The sequence below is a fragment of the Callospermophilus lateralis genome, chromosome 3, assembly GCF_048772815.1.
Source record: "Callospermophilus lateralis isolate mCalLat2 chromosome 3, mCalLat2.hap1, whole genome shotgun sequence".
NCBI lineage: Eukaryota > Metazoa > Chordata > Mammalia > Rodentia > Sciuridae > Callospermophilus > Callospermophilus lateralis.
In genome coordinates this window covers 133,518,777-133,544,683 of record NC_135307.1, presented here as the reverse complement: position 1 = coordinate 133,544,683, position 25,907 = coordinate 133,518,777, and the positions used below count along the sequence as shown (strand labels likewise).

Sequence of the window (25,907 nt, the reverse complement as noted above, 5' to 3'; positions counted from 1 at the left end):
ACAAAATTCTTATCTATCAACTATCAGCAGAGAAGGACTGGAGATGTTACAAAACACAAGGTTGGCTTCGGCTCCCCTCTTCTCTCTTGGATTAGAGAAACAGAGGTGGTCAGGGATGGTCAGACACGCCAACCAGCACCTTTTACAAGAACTGAAACTCAAACAGAATGTCTTGTTCTTCTTTCTAGGCCAAAACAACTCCTCCACCTTCATCAAAAACAAAATATGTGTCCTTCACTCTTCCATTTCTGGAGACTAGGGATCAAGTCACCTGTTTCAAAATCACTAGGGTTTGGAGAGCATTAATGAGCCTTGTTATCACTAGATCTGTCCTGAGAAGGGACATCTGATGAATACAATCCATTATTACTGCTTATGATCCTTCATCTCAACACTCACAAGTATAGTTTGGAATGCTCGGTATTTTCCCATTTCAGCAAAATACTTTGCAGAGATTTTAATCCTATACTACAAGGTTATCTTGGACAAGTCTACCCAGAAGTATAGGTCCTACTCTCCTGAGACAGCCCACTGCAGACTGATATCTATACTGCCTAACCCCTCCATATAGACATTGAATTGTGACTTTTGATGACTAAATCTTGAAAGCCCAATTGAGTTCCAAGCCCCACTTAGCTGTTGAGACAATGGTAGATTAGAATATTAGGTCATCCACATAGTTTTCTTCAAACAAAATTCAATTTACCACAATTAACACCAACACCCAACTCAGTCATGATGTTGAGTTATGTTTAGGGAATTCAGAAAGCAAAGGGAAATCAACTGCCCTGGGCAAGATAAATTCCAAACAGCACAGTCAAGAGTTGATGGCTACCCCAAGACCATAAAATCAGACCTTAACTTCTGACAGTTTAAATTGCAAATAAAGGGCTGGGGATGTGGCTCAAGCGGTAGCGCGTTCGCCTGGCATGCGTGCGGCCCAGGTTCGATCCTCAGCACCACATCCAGACAAAGATGTTGTGTCCGCCAAAAACTAAAAAATAAACATTAAAAAATTCTCTCTCTCTCTCTCTCTCAAAAAAAAAAAAAAAAAAGATAAATTGCAAATAAGTTTCTAGGGCTAGAATCCTGGGAACTCTTCAGGAACACTCCCCTGAAGACTAGCCCCACTTAATAAAAGACACTATGTTAGAGTTGGTGGGGGATACGAGGATAAAAACAACATCAACAAAAAAATAACAGTGTAATCAAGCAGCATAAAAATCCAAACATATAAATTAGGGTCTCATAGGGATAGAAATTTTACTATACAAGGGTCCAAAAAGATCACAATGGGCTGGGTGATGAGGACAAGCTCTAGAGTGGTAGGATTTGAGCTGAGCTGGAATGATAGGCAGGATTCAGCATATGAAAAGATGTGAAGTTGGGCTGGGAATGTGGCTCAAGTGGTAGTGTGCTCGCCTGGCATGCGTGGGGCGCTGGGTTCGATCCCCAGTGCCACTTTAAAAAAAATAATAATAAAATAAAGATGTGTCCACCGAAAACTATAAAATAAATAATAAAAATTTTCTCTCTCTCTTAAAAAAAAAAGTGAAGTCAAATTTGGGGAGAGTTCTGAGGTAGGAATTAGAAAAGTGATTAAGACCTGGCAGAAGCAGAGAGTATCTGGCAAGAAGCAATGCTACATAAAGCCCAGACAGGATAGGAACAAACTGTGGAGAGCCTTGGATGTAGAGTCCAAAAAAAAAAAAAAAAAAAAAAAAAAGGATTGGAGAATAAGGTTACAAAATCTGTTAGACACAATTGAATCAAGAGATGTGAAAACTAAAGGCAATACTTGAATCATAATTAAAACTGAGATTTAAAAAATATGGTATATAAAGAATATTCCAGGAAAATTGGGGAAGTTTTAATATAAACTAATATTGGAAAACAGGTTTTATTAATGTTAAATTTCCCAAGTGCATAATTAGACACAACATATTATGATGATCAGGAAACAGCTATAGGATTTGATGACTAGGAAATTATTCAAGAATTTTGGGCAGGAGTGAAAACCAGGTTATAGAGTTCTAGAAAGAGAATAGATGAAAGAGAACCAAAAGACTGAATGTAAACCACTCATTCAGTCAAGAAAGTTATCTTAAATGAAATATGGAAATGAAACTACAGTTAGGAGGGAGCAACAGATGCATAGGGAGAGCTGTAATCTATGAGAGGTCAGAGTGATCTGGGGATTTGTAAAAACAGAAAAACAAAAACACCTCAAAAACCAGTTGAAAAAGCAAGATTATGATACATGTTGAGAAGAGACAAGAAAAAAAGAAGATAAAAGCTGTGAAAAAAAGAATATTAACAAAAACAATTTAGGAAACTGACAAAGCACAAGATGAGAAATAAGCAACCTGCCACAGCAGCAAGAATTTGGTCCTATTTGATTTTTACATAGGCCTGCTACTCTAGCCACATCCACATAAGGTGATAGGCAGTTACCCAGGACTAGTTAATGCAGATATCCTATGGCTAAGGACTGATTCCCACCTTTCAACCCTAAGGTGGGGAGAGTCTTCAATTAAGAAAGATAGAGCTCACAGTGATACTCCTATTGTCTTATGACAGGTCTTCTGCATATATAAGTAAAAGTTAAAAAAACACACATGTGTGTGCACATGCAACTACACAGATTCTATTATCAGTAGAAGGCATACCTGAATTAGCAACTGCTTTTATATGAGGGCAAAGATAAGCTGGAAATCTCATAAAAGGAAATCACCTGCTGAAAAACACCTTCGGACATTTTAAAGCTGACTAAGAGAAGATTCTGACTCCTTGCACCATCATTTTTCAAAAACCCTAGAAGATATGAACAGTCATTTCCCAGTGCCACATAAACTAAAAATAAACAGTTTTATAAACAGTAAGCTAAATTTGCAGCAGCAGCAAAATACTTTATGGAACTTATTTGAAGATAAGACATGAGAACAAGCAACATTTTTATGGCCTTTTATTTCCTTTTAAAAGCCATGTCCAATAAAAATAGAACTGGAATTACTTTATGTCTTAGCAGATATCCTCATAGTTGTTTAAAAAGCAGCATTAGAATAATGAGGCAAAAAAAATCATGATTACCTCAGGAGATGGAAAAAAAAGCTTTTAATAAAATTTAACATCCTTTCAAGATTAAAAACCCACCAGGAAGAGAAGGGAATTTTTTTTTCTTAATCTGATAAAAAATATTTACAAAAACTCTACAGCAAATACTATGCTTCACAGTGACAAGATGAAAGCTCTTTTTGAAAAGGTATAAGACATGATGACCACTATCCCCACTTCTATTCAATACAACACTGGAGATCCTAGTCAGCAGAATAAGGAAGAAAAGAAAAGAAAAAAAAAAAGATGAAAAGGTACAAAGACTGGAAAGAAATAAGCAAAATGGTCACAGATAAAATGTCAGGAGCATAAGCATTAAATATGAACTCTGTTTTTGATATCAACAAATAAAAACAAAGTTATTTTCTATATAACACCAATAAATAAAAATTATTCCAAGTACCATATAAAAACAAACAGGTATCTAGGATTGCCTAGTATATGTGAGGCTTTGGGTTTGATCACAAGCACTACACTCACAAAAAAAGAAAAATATAACATAAATCCCACATATATCTAGGGTAAAATTTATGAAAACATATGTAAAATTTCTATGGAGATAGAATTATAAATGTTCACTGAAAAACTTCAAAGACCTAAAGAAATGGAGAGAGATACCATACTTTGGCTAAAATCTGATACTATAAAAATGTAAATTCTCCTTAAACATTCTATGGATTTGATGTAATTCCAATCAAAATCCCAACAGGGATGTGTGTAGATCATTTATAAGCAGACTCTAAAAAGGAAACAACAAGAACAGCCAAGCTACTCTTAAAGAAGAGGAAAGAAGAAAGTGGGTATGTTTTCCTCTCTTTAAGATTTTTTTTTTTTTTCACATTTGAATCAGATGGGGTATAATTTCTCTCTCAACAGTTTTAAAAACATCCTAAAAAGCTATAGCAATTAAGACAGTGTGGTATGGAATAGAACTAGAAAAACAGGATAGAATATAGAAACAGAGCCACATAGATATGGATTCTTACTTCATTATAGAGGTGGCACTAGAGAAAAAGGAGAATCTTCATTTTTTAATATTTTTTTTAGTTAGTTGCAGATGAACACAATACTTTTATTTTATTTATTTATTTTTATGTGGTGCTGAGGATTGAAACCAGTGCCTCACACATGCTAGGCAAGCGCTCTAACACTGAGCCACAACCTCAGCCCTGAGAAAGGAGGATCTTTTCAAAAGGTGGTGCTAGAATCCTCAGATGTTTATATTAGGGAAGAAAGTGACATTGGACCTTACCATCTACTCAAGGTGAATTGCAATTTTAAAGATTTTACAGAGGTTTTTTTTTTTTGTTGTTGTTTTATTTTTTGCATCACTGAGGCTCAAACCCAGGGTCTCATGCATGTTAGGTAAGTGCTCTACCACTGAGTTACATCTCCAGCACCAAAGACATTTTTATAACCATAGGGAAAGAAAAAGATTTCCCGAACAAGACATGAAAGCCCTTAAAAAAACTGATAAATTCTTCCCCAATTCAAATTAGGAACTTCTGTTCATCAGAAGGAGAATGATATTATAAACATAAGAGAAGAGCTAAGCAAAGTGGCACATGCCTGCAATCCCAATTAGTAGAGAGGATGAGGCAGGAGGATCTCAAGTTCAAAGCCTTAGCAACTTAGCAAGGACCTACGCAACTTGGCAAGACCCAGTCTCAAAATTGAAGAAAAAAAAAAGTAAAAAGAGTCAGGGATGTGTCTCAGTGGTTAGATGCCCTTGGGTTCAATCCCTGGCACAAAAATAAAAAGAATTTCTATGACTGGACAGGGTGGCACATATTATCTCATCAACCTGAGATGCTAAGACAGGAACATCGCAAATTCAAAGTCAGCCTCAGCAATTTAGTAAGGCTCTAAACAATTTAGTGTGACCCTGTCTCAAAATAAAAAAAATAAAAAGGGAATGTAGCTCAATGGTTAAGCACCCCTGGGTTCAACCCCTGGTAATTACAATTAAAAATAAATAAACAAATAAATAAAAAAAGAACTTCTACAAATAGAATTTTAAAACAGATAATCTAATAGAAAAATGAACAAAGACCAAGGTAATAAATACTTCACCAAAAAGGATCTCCCAATGGCCAATAAACATAAGAAACAATGCTCATCTTTGTGAATTATCAGAGAAATTCCAGGCATGTCACAATGCGATACACTACACATCTAGTACACTGATCAAAATTGTCCACTTGGGGGCACTCACTCTCCTTCACCCTTACTCAGGATCAAGACAGAGGAAGCTTCTGTGGCCATGCTTAACCCATGATTACCAATGCAGAAAAACAAGGTAAACTTGTGTACAGCTCTTAAAAGTTTTTCTTAGAAGTGACATGCATTACTTTCACTCACATATCCTTAGCTAAATTCACATTTTATGGCTAAAACAAATCACACAGCTATAATTAATTTAAGAGGGCACAGAATTGTAATTCTACCATATGTCCTGAAGGAGAAAGACCTAGAAATATCTGATTAATGGTTCTGATGATGACCACACTGAGAATAAATTTCGGGTAAGGATATGGAGGCATGGGAACACTCAGCCCATTGATGGGAATATAAATTAATAAAAGCACTCTGGAAAAGTCTGGAAATACCTAATAAAGGGGTAGGTACTGTGGCTTACATTGAGGCTTATCAGATCTTGGGCCTCTTGTGCTTCCCCTTCTTCTCCTTAGGGACCCCACCTATGACCCACCAATTCCATTATCAAGAGTTATAACTGTTACAAGTGAAATGTATGATATCATAAACTTTTAATAATATTCATGCCAGAATATTTCATATACAATCTAAATCATACAATGAATAAATAAATTATAGTATATTCATATAATGGAATCCTATGCAGAATGAAATGAAACCTTCTAAGGCTACTCATGACAAATTGGATTCTTATAACCAACATCAAGCAAAGGAGTTAAGACATAAAACAGTATTTTGTAATTCTGAAAGTTACCTTGAAAGCATTCTCATGAACTAGGTTGGACTGGGGGGGGCTCTCTCTCTTCCAAATGAGAGGGGCTACACTCAAGTTCAACTTTCCATAATACCTACCACTGTCTCCCCAAGGTCTATCAACCCATAAGTCCCCAAGTTTTTAGGTATCTAGCATCTCAAACTTCTATAAACAACTGATATACAAATGCAGACTGTCTGGAGTCTTTAGAACTTTGTGTATCTCTGTACTCCCTATAGTTGCCTGATAAAGAAAGAACACTGGGGGAGCGGGCAAGGAGGAGCCACTCCAGCAGAAACTAGCCCCAACAAACATCGAGGGGGACAATGGGAGGATGAGGGATCTATACCTTCTCTTCTCTTGATTGGAAAAATTCCCCTTCACCCAGTAAAATCTATCCCTTAATTTTTGCTCGAGATAGTGAAGAAATTCATCTCTGGCTTAATAAACATCAGGTAGTATCCACAAAGAAACTCACTTTGTACACCAGGTGGTAACCATCAAGGTACTACCTCATATTTTACAAAAAAAATTTTTTTTTAGTTGTCAATGGACCTTTATTTTATTGATTGATTTATTTATACGTGGTACTGAGAATCGAACCCAGTACTTCACCATGCTAGGCAAGTGCTCTACTGCAGAGCCTAAAAATCCTAGCCCTATTTTACATTTTAATGGTGTTTTAAAATAATAATGACAAGGAATATGGAGACACTGCTCCATTCCCCTCATATTCTCAAGTTTCTTAATATTATTCTTTTTTTTTTTTTCTGTCACTAGTATAGAAGAGAACTAGATTTGGACTATTTGCTCTCCTTAACAGAGTTTACAACATTGTAGCACATTTAACAACTGACAAGCACAAAATAATTCTAGTATTTGCAAAGAAAAAGGGCCAAGAGATTTCTGAAATTTCCAAGATCCTTTCAAATGAAAGGGAGAGTGACTACCTCAAAAGTATCAGTGAGCTCTGGATACTTTGCAAACTCTCAGAGTTCCAAGTCAGGTCTATCTAAGGAATAGGGTTCCATGATTCTCCTGCACCAAGTTGCTGATAAAGCCGAAGCCAGAGTCAAGCTGAATGTTCAAAGAAAACTTTACTCCTTTTTAACATCCAAACAAGAACCCACTGACTGCAACAGCCCCAAAAGTGGCATATGCAAAGCCTGGTCAAGTCAACTGAAACTTAAGAAGATCCTATTGGAAAACAAGAGATTTCCCCCAGATGGCAGCTGCTACCAAAGATGGACCTCAAAACTGCTCTGTCATGATAAAAACAGATTAATAAAGGATCATGGCCAATGAGCAGTAGTTTCCCCAAAGTTCTAACTTGCTCCAAGGGCCACGAACCACAGTGACAACAATTAGCTAATTTACCACAAACAGTACTAGGGACAGCACATGCCCAGCTGGATGAAATAATGTTTCTATCCCCTTGCTGGCTATCATCTATGTTTAACTTGGCATGCTAGGACACAGGCCATGTCCCAGTTATGCTAGAAAAAAAATCTAAGAACACTACTTGTTCTGAATTCTGACTCCGAGTGTGCTTTCCTACAGAGTATCGCCTGACCTCAAATTATGTCACAGGTATATTAGTCACTACATTACCCCTTAGGAAAGATAAATTTTACTAAGTCAAAGCCCTGGTATTATAATTATTCCAAAGATTCATTATCTCTGGCTTATGCCTATGAAACTTATTTTATAAGCAATATAAAACTATGTGGCCACTTACTCTAGAGTTATCACTGCTCTACACCAAGAAGCCTATGAACAGATGAACCACAACATAGGCCCAGTGATAATCTTGTAGATGTTAAAACAATTGATAGATTTTAGAAAAAAAAAAAAAAGCCCTAAACCAAAGTTATTAAACATAAATAGGTCACAGGACTATATCAGAGTAAAACCAAGAGAAAGAACATGAAGATGTAAAGGTGGCTAAAGATGCTATAGGCTCACAGTTTTTCAGTAACCCTGGTTTGAGAGAGAATGTACCTTATCCATATGGAAGATCAAATCCAATTCACAAACATTTTCAAAACACTTATCCAGAGTCTCCACAAAAACCTAGAAAACAAGGAGAAATAAAGAACAGAGATGAGAACATATTCACAGATTAATATAAATATTACATTTCAAAGTAAAAGGAGCATAACGATAAATCTCAAAAACAAAGAAATCCTCCCTTTTGTTTCCACAATTAGCCGTATTTATCCCAATTCAGGGGGACAACTTAAGACAGGAAAACCTTATTTTTGATACAACAGTACAACCAAGCAGACACATGTGGCACTCTTTCCTTTTTATTATAAGATGCTAATTGCATAAAATAATAACAAGATAAAATATCAACTATTTATAATAATTCCATGTCCTTTTCCTAAGCCTCAGTGTACACCTCTACAAAAAAATTTCATTATTGCAACGTTAACAATAGTTGTCTGTTCCTTTTAATTAATATTAACTTTAAAATATCTTTTGATGAATCAACAATATTCACATTTAACTTTTACACTACTTTTCACTTTGTTGTGGTTGTTACCAGGGATTGAACCCAGGGGTGCTCAACTACTGAGCCACATCCCCAGCCCTTTCTATTTTTTGAGATGACCTCATTAAGTTGTGGAGGCTGGCTTTGAACTTGCAATGCTCCTGCTTTCAGCCTCCCAAGTTGCTGGGATGACAGGCATGCACCACCATACCTGGCTATTTTTTAATTTAACTTTTTAGTATAATACAAAAGTGTTCAAATTATAAAGGCACGTCTTAATTAATTTTCAGAATGAAAATAATCATGTGACTACTATCCAGATACCTTTTTTTTTTGGTGGTAGTGCTAGGGAACAAACATAGCTCTTATACATTGTAGGCTACCACTAAGTTAACATCCTCAGTCCTTCCTTACTTTCTGATTTCTCTCTCAGAGAATAACCTAACTTCAATAGCCTTGTAGTCAGCAATGTCATTAGTTGTTCAGTGCTGCATGAAAACAGGTCTTACTTGAGGTCTCCAACTGACCCAAATCAGGAATGTCCTTCTGCTGTGGCCCAAGGTAGGTGACATAGGCAAACTGTCCTGTGGTGGCTATTAGGGAGATCCACTAGGGCCTAATGCACTCTGCTGGGTTGATCTTGCTCTCTCTCTTCTCCATGAAAGGTATGGTTACATGCAATGCTCGACAGTTGTATTTTCCTTGGTGACTCTTGATATCAAGATGCAGGGAACAGAGAAGTTTTTGAAGTCCTGCCCTGGGATTGCTAACCAGGGCTCAGTCTTCTGGATTTTTGTTTTTGTTTTGTTTATTTTTCCACCCCTATTTTCTATCTCTGTCCATTCTCAAAGTTACTTGATTTTCTAACACTTAACTGAGGTAGGTTCTTATTTCTTTTCCATTTCCTTTCAGAGAACATTTTGTTCTGTGTTTTTATTTATTTAGCATTCATTTTTGTCTGTCATATTTCTCTGTAGGTTTTGTTCATTTTACCATTTCACTTTCCTTTCTGTGAATGGTGTCCACTTTTTCTAAGTTGCTTTCTTACTATTTGTTCATTTCATCACTTTCTTCCATTTCACATATCTTCCTCTAATCAACTTTTTTTTTCCATTCATAAAAACAAAAAGCAGATTGGAAATGCTGTACAATCATGCTACTTGTTGACCACTCCCCAAACATTTAAAATTTTTGCTTAGATTGGTCAAATTCTTCAGTGAATTCTTTCTATTTTCTGCCTGGAGAGCAAAGCACTGGCTGCTAGAAATTTGGGAGTCAATGGGGGAAAAGAGCTGGAAAGTTAGTATCAGAGGCATACATTCATTTAATCCCTCTGATTTGCATTACTGATTATGCCTAGTATCCCCCAAACCAGAGAACTTCCTTTTTTTTAGTAGTTATAGATGGACAGAATGCCTTTATTTTATTTGTTTATTTTTATGTGGTGCTAAGGATCAAATCCAGTGCCTCACTAGACAAGCGCTCTGCCACTGAGCTACAAGCCCCAGTCCCCAGAGACACTTTCTTTAACCCTCTGTAAGAATTAAACCTCTAGACTCATACTTGGGGCAAGGTAATTGCCCAGACAACTGGAAATGTCTATAGGACTTAGGGATCTAACTGGTTCCCAAACAGCTTTTTCTGTTCTGTTGAGATTATGCTGCAAGCTCTATGTCCTTTCAGGACTCTGTAACACGTTATCAGGTAGGCTGTCAGCTTTCCTTGTCAGCTGCTTCCTTGGGCTCAGAAGCCCTCTGCTGCTTACTTGGGGTAATCAACTTAGCAAATATATAAAAGCTACAAGTAAAATAAACTCTCACACAGTCAGCCTTCTGTATTTACAGGTTCCCTATCAGCAAATTCAACTAACTGTGGATGGAAAAACAAAAAAAACTGTGTACTGAACATGTTCAGGCTTTTTCTTATTGTTATTCCCTCAACAATACATTATAACAACTATTTACACAGCATTACCCTCTACTAGATATTGTAAGTAATCTATAAGTGATTTAAAGTATATGGAAGGGTGTGGGTAGGGGTTAAATGCAAATGGTATGCCACTTTATAAGCAGAACCAATCCTCTGAAGATATGATAGGATAACTACTGTATGTACAATTTTTTGTATCTGCTGGTTTGTTTAGTTATTTCCACCTCCTAAACAAGAAAGAAGGTTATGTATATACTCTTTGGAAGGTCTTACCTTCGGCACATAATCCAGCACAAATAAGCTGGACAGTAATGATAATAAAAATATTTTTTTCAAAAAAACAAGCAATGGCAAAACTACTGGAGAACATTTTTATAACCTAGGAGCTGTAAGTCAAAAGATCAAGAGATTTAACTCCATAAAGTTAAAAAACCAATAGATTGAAGAAAATATCTGTAATAAATGTAACAAAAAATGATTTAGATCCATGAAGTTAGGGGGAAAAAAACCCAATACACACAAATGAATAAAACTAATGAGCCATAGATAAGTGGATAAATGGATAAATGATGCAGTCAGACATTTCCAAATTCCAATGGCCAGTAAACACAAAAAGATACACAGCCTCACTAGTATTCAGGAAGGTTTTAGAAAAAACAAGGAATTGACACTGTTTTCACCCATCAGATAGGCAAAAAATTGAAAATATTCTTAAAATTCAAAAAAGTCTGTGAGTTTATGGGGAAACAAGCACATTATAATCCATTAGTAAGCATATCAAAGGCAAATCCCTTTTTAGGAGGTAATGTTGTCGGAAGCCATTCTCACACGTGACTGGGTGACTCCCGGTTAGGGTCTGAGGCCCTCTCCTGTTGAGAGAACCTGTCCGTGTGGGGGTGTAACTGACCACTGACCCCGGAGGCCCAATCACTGACCCTGACCTTGGAGTGCGGCCCCCCCTTCAACCTTCATTGGATGGAATTCTCCCCTAAATTTCTTGCTCCCCAATAAAAGGCTACTCCCTGGCGTGCTCGCTCTCTCTCTCTCCTGCTAGCCCTGAGTAATCCTTGCTGCCCTGCCGGGCGGTTAGAGGAGGGAACCAGAGAGGGGAGCCGTCTCGGACCTGGTCATAGAAAAAGGTAACTGAGTCTGTGTGTTTATTTCGATCTCGCTAGCTAACTTTTATGCCAAGAACCTCATTAATGAAACCATTGCGCTGGCCGCATGGTAGATAATGTGGCAATATTTGACAACTTGGAAAGCCCATCTGGGCTGTGGCTCAACAGTAGAATACTGACCAATATGCATCAAGGCCCTGGGTTTGAGTCTCAGCATTGCAAAATAAAATTAAAAGTTACAAAAACTAAAAATAAAAATCACTCCCTTATTAAAGTAATGATTACGATTTTAGGAATCTATTCTAAGGAAATTAATACATGTGCACAGAGATATATGTGCAGGATGTCACTGCAGTATCACTTGCAATAGAAACTGGGAAAATCCTAGATGCCCACAAGTAGGGTTCTAAATAAAATATGATACATCCATATTATGGGAAATCATGCACATTAAAAAGAATGCATAAATGTAGAAAAAGCTCTGAGACTTATTAATGTGATAAAAAACAAACTGTAGAACTATGCATACAGTATGATTACTTTTTATTTAAAAATATGTAATATATAGAGAGAGTACATGTGTATTCGTGCATTAAACTTGGTAGTAATTACCTTCACAAGTAGAATGGTGTATAAGAAAAGGATGAATACTAAGAGTGAGAACTTTTCCATTCTACCTAATAAGATGAGCTGTTTGAATCTTTATAGCAAGAATTATTCATACACTATCCGTGTAACTTTAAAAACTCAAAATAATATACTTGAGGGCTAGAGTTGTAGCTCACTGGCAGGTGCTTGCTTAGCATGTGTGAGGCACTGGGTGCGATCCTCAACATCACATTTAATAAATAAGTAAAATAAAGGTATTTTAAAAATGCTTGAAATTCTAAAAACAGGCTTAAATTTATATAGAAATTAACTTTAGGGAGTAGCAAAACAATGGGAGATTGAATAACTTACAATCATTACTGGAGAAACTGGATAAAGGCATGGACAGAATGTAAATTAAAATAGATCCATATCTCAGCATACATGAAAAGAAATCTGATTTGTGTTTAACAGATTAATAATACATATTTTTTAAATTGGAAATAAATGGTTTAGAATTTTGTCCCAATTGTGACAGGAAGCTGGGCCTGGTACACACCTCTAATCCCAGAGGCTCAGGAGGCTGAAGCAGGAGGATTCCAAGTTCAAAGCCAGCCTCAGCAATTTAGTGAGGCCCTAAACAACTTAGTGAGACCCTATCTCAAAATAAAATAAAATATAAAAATGAAGGTGTGGCTCAGTGATTAAACATTCCTGGGTTCAATCCCTGATTAAAAAAAAAAAAAAAAAGAACCAATTGTGACAGGAAGATTAATTAACTATTGAAGAAGTAGAAGAGGTAAGTGTAAAGTAGATAATTTCAACTATACTGAGATGTAAATAATGAATAGTAACTAATTACGAATTAAAAGAAAAGTTACGTGGTGGTGAAGAAATGTCTGTGAAAATAATAATAAAAGCTTACCATCCTAAAACTTGAGAATAATCATGTGATATTAGGACCTGTTCTGAATAAAAACAATGAAGCTTCAATGCAAGATTCAAAAGAAAAAATGAATAAATTGAGAGTAATGCTGCATTTAATTCACTTCTAATTACAAATCCAACAGGGACTTTTGATACCTTTACAAATTATGTAAGAATGTGTATAGATGAACAAACGGTTATAAATACCAGGGAATATATTAATAAAAAACTGTATCCAAGAGGAATAAATTATTTTGCTAGGTATGTGAACCTATATTTACAATAATAAATAAAACAAGGTGAAATTAGTGTAGAAAGAAAAACATAACTCAGTAGAACAAAGCTAAGAGTAAAAACTTGATCAGACTATATATTCAAAGTCTATCAAGCACTGTTTGGGGAATGATTACACATTCTGGGTTCATCCCATTCTACTCTGGGGAAACCACAGTGAATAAGTCATGTTTTCATCTGGCTTATATTCTGGGTATGGAAGAACAGGAGGCAAAGAAATCAGATCTTTTCTATTTGTCAAAAGTACTTTGAGGGGTCCTATGATTGTAGTTCAGTGGTAGAACGCTTGCCTAGCATGTGTGAGGCCCTGGGTTCAATCCCCAGCAACACATAAAACTAAATAAACAAAATAAAGGTACTGTGTCCATCTACAACTAATTAAAAAAAAAAAAAGGTACTTTGAAAGACAGGTGTGGTGGCGCACACCTGTAAATCCAGTGACTCAGGAGGTAAGACAAGGATCAAAAGTTCAAAGCCAGTTTTATCAACTTAGCAAGGCCCTAAGCAACTCAGAGAGACCCCATCTCAAAATAAAATATAAAAAGGACTGGAGACATGGCTCAGTGATTAAGAGTCTCTGGGTTCAATCCCTGATATAAAAAAAAAAGTCTTTAAAGAAAGTAAATAGAATGTGTGGAATGGGAGTTACACTTTGAGACAGAGTGCCAAAAATTCACTATAAGGATTAACATTAGTACTGGGCCATGATAAATAAAAAACAGTCATTCAAAGAGCAATAATTAAAGAACCTAGACAAAAGCATGCTAGTGGACAGAAAGAATATGAAGGCCCTGAGGCAAAAAAATTCTTGAGTTTGAAGAATAGCATGAGGCTAGAGTACGGGAATGGACAAAATGTATATGGTGAGGTCAGAAAGACAAAGGAGCCAGACCACATCAGGCTTTACAGGCTGTGATAGAGAATCTGGATTTCATTATAAACTTAATAAATTATATATTGAAGTTTCTTCAACAAGGGGAGATAAAAATGGATTATTTACATTTACCATAACAGTTCAAAAAAATTAATTTGAAAAAAAAAATTTAAATAAGTTTGCATATTTCGTGGATGGCTAGAGATTAAGCTGAGAGCCTCATGCACACTCTATCACTAAGCTAAGTTAGTGTTAAACCGAAATGCAAAAAGAATTACTTTTTCATTGATTATAAGGCAAACCACTGTTTTATGTGTTAACAGAAAAAATGCTGTCAATTATAGTCATTAGATGTCATCTACAGTAATACACAGCCTGATTTTAGAGTTATTGAAGTGTGATAAATGTTCATTCCTAGAATAAATGAAATACAATATTACAAACCAGGATCTAGACTTCAGTGGACGAGTGGTTCAATTATATCACAGAAGGCTGACATGAAAAGAACAATGTAAGAGTACACACTGAAAAATTAAGCATGGGGCTAGGATTGTGGCTCAGCAGTAGAGCGCTCGCCTAGCACGGGTGGGACCCGGGTTCAATCCTCAACACCACATATAAATAAAGGCATTGTGTTGTATCCATCTACATCTAAAAAATAAATATTAAAACAAACAAACAAACAACAACAACAACAACAACAAAAAACTAAGCATGACTAATAAAAACTCAACTATTTGTGAGGTATGCCTATCTCTGAGTAGACATTTAAAATGACATACTTCTGTGTTGGAGCTAGGACAGAACACAAACTGATATAGTGCTGGAGGTATTATAAATTAATAGTCTTTCTGAATAGCTCTCTAGCAATATGTATTATAACTAGAAATATTAATTCTCTTTGATTCTGATATTCTGCTCTTACAAGGTATGAATAGGAACAATAATATGCATAAAGAATTAGAGAAATATTAATTTAAAGAAATAGTAAAATGGAATCAATCAAGCCAAGCATGGTAGTCCATGCTTGTAATCGCAGCTATTTGGGAGGCTGAGGCAGAAAGATTGCATGACATAGGCCAGTCTGGGTAACTTAGCAAGATCCTGTCTTATTAGAACATTTTTAAAAAATGTTATTTTTAAAAAACATACTAAAAAGCATTCAGTGGTAAGAGTGCTTGCTTAACATGCATGAGACCCTGGGTTCCATTCCTAACTCTGAAAAAAATTAAAAAAAAAAAAAAAAGGAAACTGCAAAGTATGTAGTTCTTGTTTCCCTAAGCATTCTGCTGACTGGTTCAGTTGAAAACATTCATTTTATCCCTACCACAATGTTCTGCTTTGACCTACTCTTAAAATACAGAGGTAAGTCATGACAAAATCAGAAGCAGAAAATGTGAAGTCCATGTTTCTGCTGAACACCAGAACCTGTAGTAGGCAGTAGGTTTTCCTGGGCTCACTTACATGACCTTGCCCTCTGACTTTTCCCAAAGAAGCTCTATAAACTGTCAAAGGACACTGAAGCCAAACTGGAACACAGCCATGATCTTGTGAAACCAATTGCTCTTTTCTTATACAGCTTAGTCTGTGCTTGACATCTGGTTTTGCCAGACCAAGCAAAATATCACTTAGGGATATTCATCACATCATAAAACCATAAAAGAAGCAAAAGAATGATCATCAACTCAGGAATATGAGGAGGCAAGCACAGTGTTACACTCCTGTAATCTCAGCTACTCAGAAAACTGAGTCAGGAAGATGGCAAGTTTGAAGCCAGCCTGGGCAACCAAGCAAGACCCTGTCTAAAAATAAAAAATTAAAAGGGCTGGAGGTGTAGCTCAACAGCAGAGCACCCTGGATTCAATCCCAAGACTGCGAAACAAGCAAGCAAACAAACAACAAATAAAATAGAATTTGAGGAGGAATCCAAACAGGGAAGGGAATTAGACTGAGTAGGGGTATACAGGAGATTTCAAGGTACTAGTAATATTCTACATAGACAGGTACATAGATGTATATTTTCTTAGCATTCTTTAAACTATACAACTGTACAGATATATCTTTACTTTTCTACATATATATCTCACAATAAAATTAATTTAAGAATAACAATCTTACTAGGATTCTGATTGGGTTTTCACAAATTTATAATCCGGAAACACTGACATTTTAAAGCTTTCTCAACAGGAAAAGAATGTAATTACTTTCATTTACTTTGTTCATTTTTCATATTTTTAGCTGAGTTTTAAGTCTTCTTCATTTACATCTTACACGTTTTCCACATTTCAAACTTTTTCAACTTTTTGCAATTGTGAATAAGCTGCTTTAATATTACGTTTTCAAATTTACTACTAAGGGAAAACTACTAATTTCTGTAAGTTAAATTTGCATCCTGCAATCTTACTGAACTCTATTAGTGGTTCTAATTGTTTCCAGTTGATTTGGCTTGTCTAGGTAATTAATTCACCTCCAACTCTTACATATTCAAAGCCTAATAATAAAGCCTATCCCCCATTACCATCCTTTTTTTCTCAAAATATTCTTTTGCATTTCTTGGTCACTCATTTTCCTTAATAAGGTTTCCCTTTACTGGGTTAAGACCTTCTGATGGAACAACTCTTGATTTCCCATCTGATACTGATTAGTACCTCAGACTACTGTCATCAGTAGTAGTCTAAATGCTTAAATACTATTGTAATAAAATTTCTTTACAAATTTTCTCCATTTTCATAGAAATAGGAAATTCAATCTTGATGGATTTATCTCATATTCTGCCATTTTGCTCATATCATTCATTATGTTCTTCTGTTTTTTCTAGTTGATTTCTTTTTTATCAGGGGTGTGTGTGGGGGGGTGAGAGAGGGTGAGAGAGAGAGAGAGAGAGAGAGAGAGAGAGAGAGAGAGACTCCCTGTGTTGCCCAGGCCAGTCTCAAACCATCCCCCCCCATTTAGCCTTCCAAGTAGCTGGGGCTATTGGTGCACACAACTATGCCCAGCTTTCTATTTCTTTTATCATTTGTTTTTGTAAAATTGGAGTAAATGTATGAGATACCCTGGTTTTCATAAATACCTATAGATGTTCCCTGATATAACACAGGCTCTGGCTCTTAGTTTTAAACTAAAATTGGTTGCATTTATAAAAGTAAACCAGGTTACTAGGAGAGAGGGGAAGGAGGATATTTTTCACTGTATACTTATATGTACCTTTGGAATTCTGAAACATATAAACGTATTATTTCTTAAAAAAATAAAGTTTATACTAATTAAATACATATATACTTTTTAATCAAATAAAAATGCTTCTTATTCCAATTTTAGAATATGTCTTAAGAATATAATCTGTATAATCACTTCTCAGCATCTCCTGACACATGTATATTAGCTTCTCTAATAGTCTCTTTAAGAATTTTTCTTTATTAAATTGCTTTGTATTCTTAGGATAAATATAATTTTGTTGTTACCAGAGATTGAACCCAGGAATGCTCGACCACTGAGTCACATCCCCTTTTAATTTTGAGATAGGGTCTCACAAAGTTGCTTAGGGCCCTCGATAAGTGGCTAAGGCCGATTTGGAACTTCTCCTGCCTCAGCCTCCTGAGCCTCTGGGATTACAGGCATGTGGCACCACACCTAGCTAGGATAAATATAATTTTGACCATCAATACAGGTTGAGTAATCATTATATAAAATGCCCAGATCCAGAAGTGCTTCAAATTTTAGAATTTTTTCAGATTTAAGAATGTTTGCGGAGCTGGGATTGTGGCTCAGCAGTAGAGCGCTTGCCTAGCACAGGCGGGACCCGGGTTCGATCCTCAGCACCACATAAAAATAATGGCATTGTGTTGTATCCATCTACACCTAAAAAAATAAATATTAAAAAAAAAAAGTCCTACAGAAGTAGGACTTAAAAAAAAAAAGAATGTTTGCATAAACATACTGAGATATCTTGGGAATGGGACCCAAGTCTAGACAAAATTCATTTGCATTTCATATATACCTCATACATGTACCACTGAAGTAACTATATAATACTTTTAGCAGACCTGCATTTTGACTGTGACCCATCATATGAGATCAAGTATAGAATTTTCTACTTGTGCTCAAAAATTGTGGATTGTGGAGCGTATCAGATTTTAGGTTTTGGATCGGGATGCTCAATCTATAATTCTTCTAATATTCCTGATAGAGAAAGAATTTTAGGGTTAGAAAAGAGTATCTGGTATCTTTGTAAATCAGAAAAACCTACACACACAGAACAGTCAAAATGCAAACAAAAACATTTAAAGCCAATAAAGCTTAAATGATTTGTTGAAGGACGAGAAACCAAGACTTACAACCCCTTGGCTCAATATTTGGCTTAAGTTTTTTGTTTTTTTTAACTAATTTTGTACCAATACCAATATGCAATATTTGAAAACATTTTCCTTTTATAGTAAGGTTTCTGAATGATAAACAATTTACTCCATAAAAGCAGTATGGGTTTGTTGCTGTTCTAGGTTTAAAAACCTCTACAGTCAGTTCTTTCTTCTTCTTCTTCTTTTTTTTTTTTTTAACATTTCTTTTTTCATCCTAATATAGAATTATTCCAGGTACCTTTGTATTGACCTCATTTGGGCATTTATTTTTTTGTGTCAGCTATTTCAAATATATTAATGACATAATTATGTGTCAGCCTCTAAAAATAATGTTTTATCATTCTGATTTTCAGATTCCTTATATCATAAATTATCAATTAAGTCAACTATTTACTGATTTTTACTGTTTTTCAAAGGCTAAACCTCTTAGTTTCTATTTACACCTTACTGATTTGATCATCCTAAATCCAATGCACACTAAATACTTAACAAAAGTCCATTAAATTATAAAACTACACTTCTTTTTTCCTTTCTTTGGTGCTAGGGATGGAATCCAGGATATTGCACATATTACCTATCATAGGCTACACCCCCAACCCCATGTTTCAGTTTCTAAGAAGGCAATGAAATCAATCTTTAAGTAATTTCTAATTTTCAAAAAGCGCAACAAAAATGATTTTTACTTAGTCAAGACTCCATAGACTAAAGTGTCAAGTTTCTTGCTTTAGGCTACCACTGTAGATGAAAATAAAAAGCATAAATGTTAGCTGGGCATGGGGGTGCACACCTATAACCCCAGCAACTCAGGAGGTTGTGGTAGGAAGATCCCAAGTTCAAGGCCAGCCTCAGCAACTTGGCAAGACTCTATGTCACAAAATAAAAAAGGCTAGGGATGTAAGCATCCCTGGGTTCAAACGCCAGTATCAAGAGAAAAAAAAGGGGGAGGTACGTTAATTTGATAGATGAAAGAAAATTTAAAACATGAAGACCAAGTGCAGTATAAAGGCTGGGTAGAAACAAATAAAACCCAAAGCTATCTTTTAGGGTTGCTACTGAGCTTTCCCACAGCACCATCTAGTGGACATCCAGCAACTTTTACCACTATCAATAAGGAGAATGACAAAAGGAACTACAGATTGGAGTTTTCAAAAATACCTGCAATCTCTGAAAAATTACTGCATCATTAGCTGACTACACATACCTGAATGAGGTCCAAGATCCCAAGTTCACTCTCTGATGAATCCACACAAAATACAAAGTAGAGGGTAGCATAGTGCCGGTAAATCAATTTGTAGTCAGCACCACCAATCAAACTGTGGAAGATGGGAAACATTTAAACATCTTTATTTTAAACTCTACCAAGGAATGAGAAAGGGCCCAATCAAAAAGGGAAAGCTAAATGCTAGAAGAAAATCATTTCTACCATGTAAATGGCAACCAAGTTTGGTAGAGATACCTAAAGCCACCTTAACTCACCTTCCTGCCAATCCTCCTAGGCACCAAATATCTACCTGAGTAATACATGAAGCACAATAATGCAACTGCTTCACAAACAGAACTGGGCTCTTGAGTAAATCATGTTCAAGTTGCATCAAGTACACACATACTAGAGTATGACAGAAGCAGCAATAATGATGAAGGCCACCCAAAAGTGGTGATATAGTGAGAAAAGTGAAGCTGACAGTTTACCTTCCACCCTCCAAGAAGTTACAGATGTTGTCATCCCGCTTGAGGACTAGATGGAAAGTCTCTCGAACAATCTGCTGTTGAATTTCTTCTGGCTATGGACAAAACAACAACAATAACAAGGTAAATCAGAGGACAAATTTTTAAAACTACATCCCATCATTGAGGATGGCCAGGTAAAACAAGTGCTTCAAAATTGGGAACAACATTTAGTACTAGTTTCCCAAAAAGATAAAAACAACGTGTAGTGAAAAAACAGTGACTATAGAAAAACAGAATCTGCTATAGGAATTAAGACAGGGTATATGTACTACGTATCTTGGTCACTATCTTATAAGTAAGCTGCAGGGCTGCAGACATAGCTCAGTGGTAAAATGCTTGCTTAGCAATATAAACAGCCTTAAGTCTGATCCCAGCACAGCTTTATAAATAAAAATAAAAACTCATACAAAGAATAACCAAAGTCCTGATCCTAAAGTATTTTGTCTTATACTGGAAAACATCTATGACAAGTAAATAACAAACCTCGATGGTTCTAACACTCCATGAAGATCAAGATGTAATCATTTACATGTTTTAAGAAACTAAATTTGCCCTCGTTTGTAGTGGTTACACAGGTACTACATATAAAATCGATGTTACCAGTGGGGTAAAGCAGTGAATGCCTGTAATCCCAGGCACTTGGGAGGCTGGCAGGAGAATTACAAGTCTAAGGCAGTCTGGGCAACTCAGCAAAACCCTGTCTCAAAATAAAAGTTTTAAATGGGCTTGAGGTGTAGCTCAGTGGTAAGAGTGCTACTGGGTTCAATTCCCAGTACTGCTAAGGAAAAAAAAAGAAAGAAAGAAAGAAAGAAAAAAATGCTGTTTATCAACAAAGTTATTGAAAAAGACAGAAAAAGTTCTTTGCACAGTTGAGAATTTAGAACAGTTGAACAGAGCTACAAATAATTTTTTTGAACTTACCATTCAATTACTACACACTTGATAACTCACATTTTACTTCCACTTCTACATATGTGTTTCACAATATTACTAGTACGGTAACATAAAAAAAAAGGATAATAGGAGGGAGAAGCTGGTCAATAAGACAGAAAGTAATGAAAAGCTCTAGTCCCAAGTTCTCAAATCTACTAATGTGCAAGCAATCAGCTAGGACTACTGTATAGATGTAGACTCTGATTTACAAGGTTTAGGTTAGGTGCTGAGACTGCAGTTCTAACAAGCTCCCAGGTGATGTCAATGCTGCTGAATTGGGGACTATGAGTAAGTAGCAAAGCATTTTTTTTTTTAATTTTTAAATAAAAAGAAAAAAAAATCTTCAGATTGAACCTGCCCCAGAGTCAGATAATATGATCAAGTAAATTTTAAAAAGTTATTAAGTAGAAAAAGAAAACAGGGAAAATGTCATTATGAAGAAATTACTTTGATTCAATGTGGGTATAGAGTGGCTCAGTATTTACTGAATAGATTAATTCAAACTTGCTAATCACTGGTCACTGCTAATTAGAGTAAATCAATCACTATTATCCTGGTTTCTACCTAAAGAACACACAAAGCTCACAGATGCTAGGATGTTGTAAAAGATTAACTCTGTGTCTCAGAAATACAAAACATGCCAAACATCAGCATTTTTTGAAACTGACAAAAACGTCTTTTAAACTAAAGCCTTTCATCTGACTCTAAGGGGAAGTGGCAGCAGTGAGAAGGTGGTATGAAAGAATGAGACCAACTAATTTCTAGTTCAACAAAAAGGCAAACTACCAATTGCCTCCATGCGTCAGTTATTTTTAACAACCCCTCATATCTTTTTAGGACTCTGCAGTTTTCAGGGGACTTTCACTCATTAACTCATGAGTTCTTATAAAAATCCTATGATATCCAAAGACATAGAAATGGCCAATAAGCACAAGAAAAGATGCTCAACATCATTAGTCATTATGGAAATGGAAATGAAAATCACTTTATACCCACTAAAACGACTTTACTTAAAAAGACAAACAATAGGTTTTTGTGAGGATGTGGAGAAAAAAGGAATCCTAATACACTGCTTATGGAAATGTAAAATGGTTCTGCCACTTGTAAAACTGTTTGGCAGTTTCTGAAAAAAATACACTACAGAGTTACCACATGATCCAGCAATTCTACTTGTAGCTGTGTAGCCAAGAGGAATGAAAATATATGTCCATGCAAAAACTTATTCCTGAATGTTGATAGCAGCATCATTCACAAGAGCAAAGAGTAGAAACATCAACTGATGGACAAAATATGATATTATCCATACAATGGAACATTATGGATAATAAAAAGGAATGAAACATTGGTACATGCGGGCTACAACATAGAACACTGAGAACATTTTACTAAATGAAAGACTACACATTGTTATGGATCCATTTATATGCAATGTCCAGAATGGGCAAATTAAGAGAGACAAAAAGTAGGTAAAAGGTTGCCTAGGGCTGGGAGTGTTGAAGGAGAAATAGGGAATCACTGTTAATGGATAGGAGTTGCTTTGGTGGGCGAGATGATTAAAAATGTTCTAAACTTGATTGTGAAGGATGTTATTGTACACTTTAAATAGATGAACTGTATGTTATGGTGACTTACCTCTCTCTAACACACACACACACACACACACACACACACACACACACGCGGGCTTCTCTCAAATATAAATTGAAAAGTAATACTAGATGCTCATAACTTTTTTTACCTCAATGTAATCTACTCAATAAAATGTAACCTAGCTTTTAAAGTTTTGTTTAAAAAAAAAAAGTAAATTATTTTTTCATTTCTATTTGACAAAAGAGAAAATAAAAGTCTGAAATCGGTTTATTAACTTGCCAGTAGACACAAGAATAGAAAAGGTGGAGCTGAGGCCTGAATGTAAGTTTTGGGTTTCAGTCTCCCTGTTATATAACAATTTTGAAACCTAGCCGCCAAGAAATAAAATGTTGAGAGGGTCAGGACGGCAAATAACGATATTTCTGTTTTTCCAGAGGAATATTTTTGGAAAATTCAAAGGAAATACTTATTGAGCCTTCACGTGGCAGCAAGTATAATTCCTCATCATTTTTCCATTTTCAAAGTGATTTTCTTCAATCCTACTGAGTAAAAGGTAGTAGTCCCTAGGCAGCCCCAGCTACCACCGGGGGGAAAAAAATTCCAAGAAAGAATTTTTCCAGATCCCCTGAAAAACAAAAACTGTAAGAAGCCGAATGTCTATTTCCTCGAGAATCTTCGGGCAACAACCAAAAAGATTAAAGAAAGTGACTTAAACCATTTAAGTTCTCAATGAGACACACTCCCCACCTTCTCTTATACCTGGTGCTGAGACGCAAATGTCAGAAAATAACACAGAAAATATGGAGTCTAGAAAGGGTTCAGAAAAGAGCGGGGGCAGCGGGACTGGAAACCAAAGGCCTAACACCCCCCAGTTCAGGGAAAGAGGCTAAGTAGCGTGAGGGTCGTGCACAGTGCAGTAGCCGGAGGGGGTCAGCAGGCAGTGCGGGGTGAAGGCTAGTGGCCTAAGGGGAGGTCAGAGCGCGCGGGCTTTCAGAAGGGGCGTGGCGAACCAGGCGGCACTCACGAAACGCTGGTAGAAGCGAACCAGCCGAGGCTTCCCGTGATTGTTGAAAACCAGAATTGCCTGAATCATCTTTGCCAGGGACGCTTCCCTCGGAATTTGCTGCCACCAGAAAGCGCCTCCTTCCGCCACAACACAGGCACTTCCGGCTGGTGCCTTGCTAAGAGCCGCTCCCGGAAACTCAGCTCCAGCGCCCAGGAGCCCGGCTATCCAAGGGTCCCGCCTCTCTGGGGAGGGCAAGTGTGGGCCAGCGTCTCCCTGGCCTGCATCAGTTGGCCAGTCAGAGCCTGACCGGAACCGGATTCCGGATCTGTGCACCCCCAGCAGACTCCAAAATCCCGGCGCACTGCAGAGCACTTGGGAAAAGCTGATCCAGAAGCAGCCGCTCCTACCGTGGAGAAGAGACAGTGGAACCTTGCCTTTCTCACCATCTGCACCAAACACGCATTCCTGCCCTCCCCATAACGCTCGTATAGCGCTCTCGGAGTGGAGAGCCGCTGAGTTTAGCCATTCTTCGGTTCATTTTTATTTTTCAGTATTACAGACAGACAATGCTGCAGTGATTTATATAAATGTCCCATCGTGCAAATAGTCTGCTTCTCCACGGTAGATGGTGAATGGTGGAATTACTGACTCTTTAATGCAATTCTATGTAAAAGGTACCGGAGATCACAAATTGATAATGTTCTTGTTTTCTCTTTTAATGACCTAATATGGATGAGATGGAGCATGTCCTTACACTGCGGGTGACTGCATATCTATTCTGCTGCAAACAGGGGAACCATTTCATTTGTGTGAATCAAAAGACTTTATGTATTATATATAACATTATATTCCAGTTCCAGAATTTATAATAAAATGTGGATGTGTAAAAAGATTTAGACTTGAGAAGGTTACGTGTCAGCAGAGTTATTACAGGGGGAAATGGGAGGCAAGCTATTCCAAAATGAGAAGTTGGTTAAATGCATTGTTCTACATGCATGAGAAATTCTAAATGGTTTTTATGAATGATTTATGATACAGGAAAATGTTCATGATCTATTAAGTGAAAAGATTACACAGAATATGTACAGGACAATTCACTTTGCACAAGACAAAGTAAATACACTAAAATATGAATAATAATTGTATCTGGCGGAATGGCAGCGTCAGCGGGTTTTTTTTGTTCAGCGCAGGCCCTGGAACCATTCTATCCTGATTCAAATTATGGCTCTGGCACCTTGGGTAAGTGTCCTCATTTGTAGAACAGGCATAATATCAAGTTTCCTTACCTGGAATACTGGGAAATGATTCTACTCACCCCAGACACAAAAGGAATTAATATTTGTTAGTATTTGGAAGAGAGTATTTGGAACATAATTGAGTACTAGATAAGTGATTTTAAAACATCTTTGGGTGGTCAGATTATGGATTTTTTTTCTAATAAATATATATTACTTTTGTAGTCAAGAGTTTTTTTTTAATAAATAAAAATCCAGAAGGTAATTCCACTGAAACTTAACAAAATGTTTTAAATGTTGAGGAGGAATATCCAAGAAAACTCTAAAACAGAATTAAGAGGAACAAGCTCTACCAACTACTAAATCCTACTAGAATGGTTTAACTTGTAATTAAAGGGAGACTTATTGAAATATAATAGATAATTTAGGCATAATATAATTTTAATCAATGATAAAAACAAATTGTAAACAAAAAAATTGTAATTTGACATTGTTAAGAAATTTAGTAAATACTGTTAAGGTAACCGATTAGCAATTTGAAAATAAGCAGTTTCCTCACTTTCAGTTTGGGTATATGCTGAGCTTTTTTTTTTATTATTGTTTTATTTTAAGACATTCCCCAATGCTATTATTATTATTATTATTATTATTATTATTATTGTTTTATTTTAAGACAGGTTGGCCTGGAACTTGGAATACCTCCTGAATAGCTAGGATTACAGGCTTGCACCACAATGCCTGGCCACTG

General features: G+C 36.3%; 1 protein-coding gene and 1 non-coding gene across 3 annotated transcripts in view; one reads left to right on the top strand and one right to left on the bottom strand.

The window, feature by feature from the left end:
- The window catches only part of Ap3s2 (adaptor related protein complex 3 subunit sigma 2), a 52,688-nt gene extending 28,581 nt beyond the window's left edge, over positions 1-24,107 (bottom strand). Inside the window, exons 1-4 of one of the 2 annotated variants that reach the window (XM_076851332.2) lie at positions 23,943-24,107; positions 20,357-20,448; positions 19,869-19,980; positions 8,087-8,158 (exon numbers count right to left, since the gene is read on the bottom strand). In XM_076851332.2, coding sequence (XP_076707447.1) covers positions 8,087-8,158; positions 19,869-19,980; positions 20,357-20,448; positions 23,943-24,011 — 345 coding nt within the window. In that variant the 5' untranslated portion in view covers positions 24,012-24,107. The remainder of the gene's footprint in view (positions 1-8,086; positions 8,159-19,868; positions 19,981-20,356; positions 20,449-23,942) is intronic. The other variant, XM_076851331.2, reaches the window with a different exon arrangement.
- Trnaa-agc (transfer RNA alanine (anticodon AGC)) lies at positions 13,699-13,771 on the top strand. The gene has a single exon. It is a non-coding gene; the product is annotated as a tRNA-Ala (tRNA).
- Positions 24,108-25,907: the final 1,800 nt, after the last annotated feature.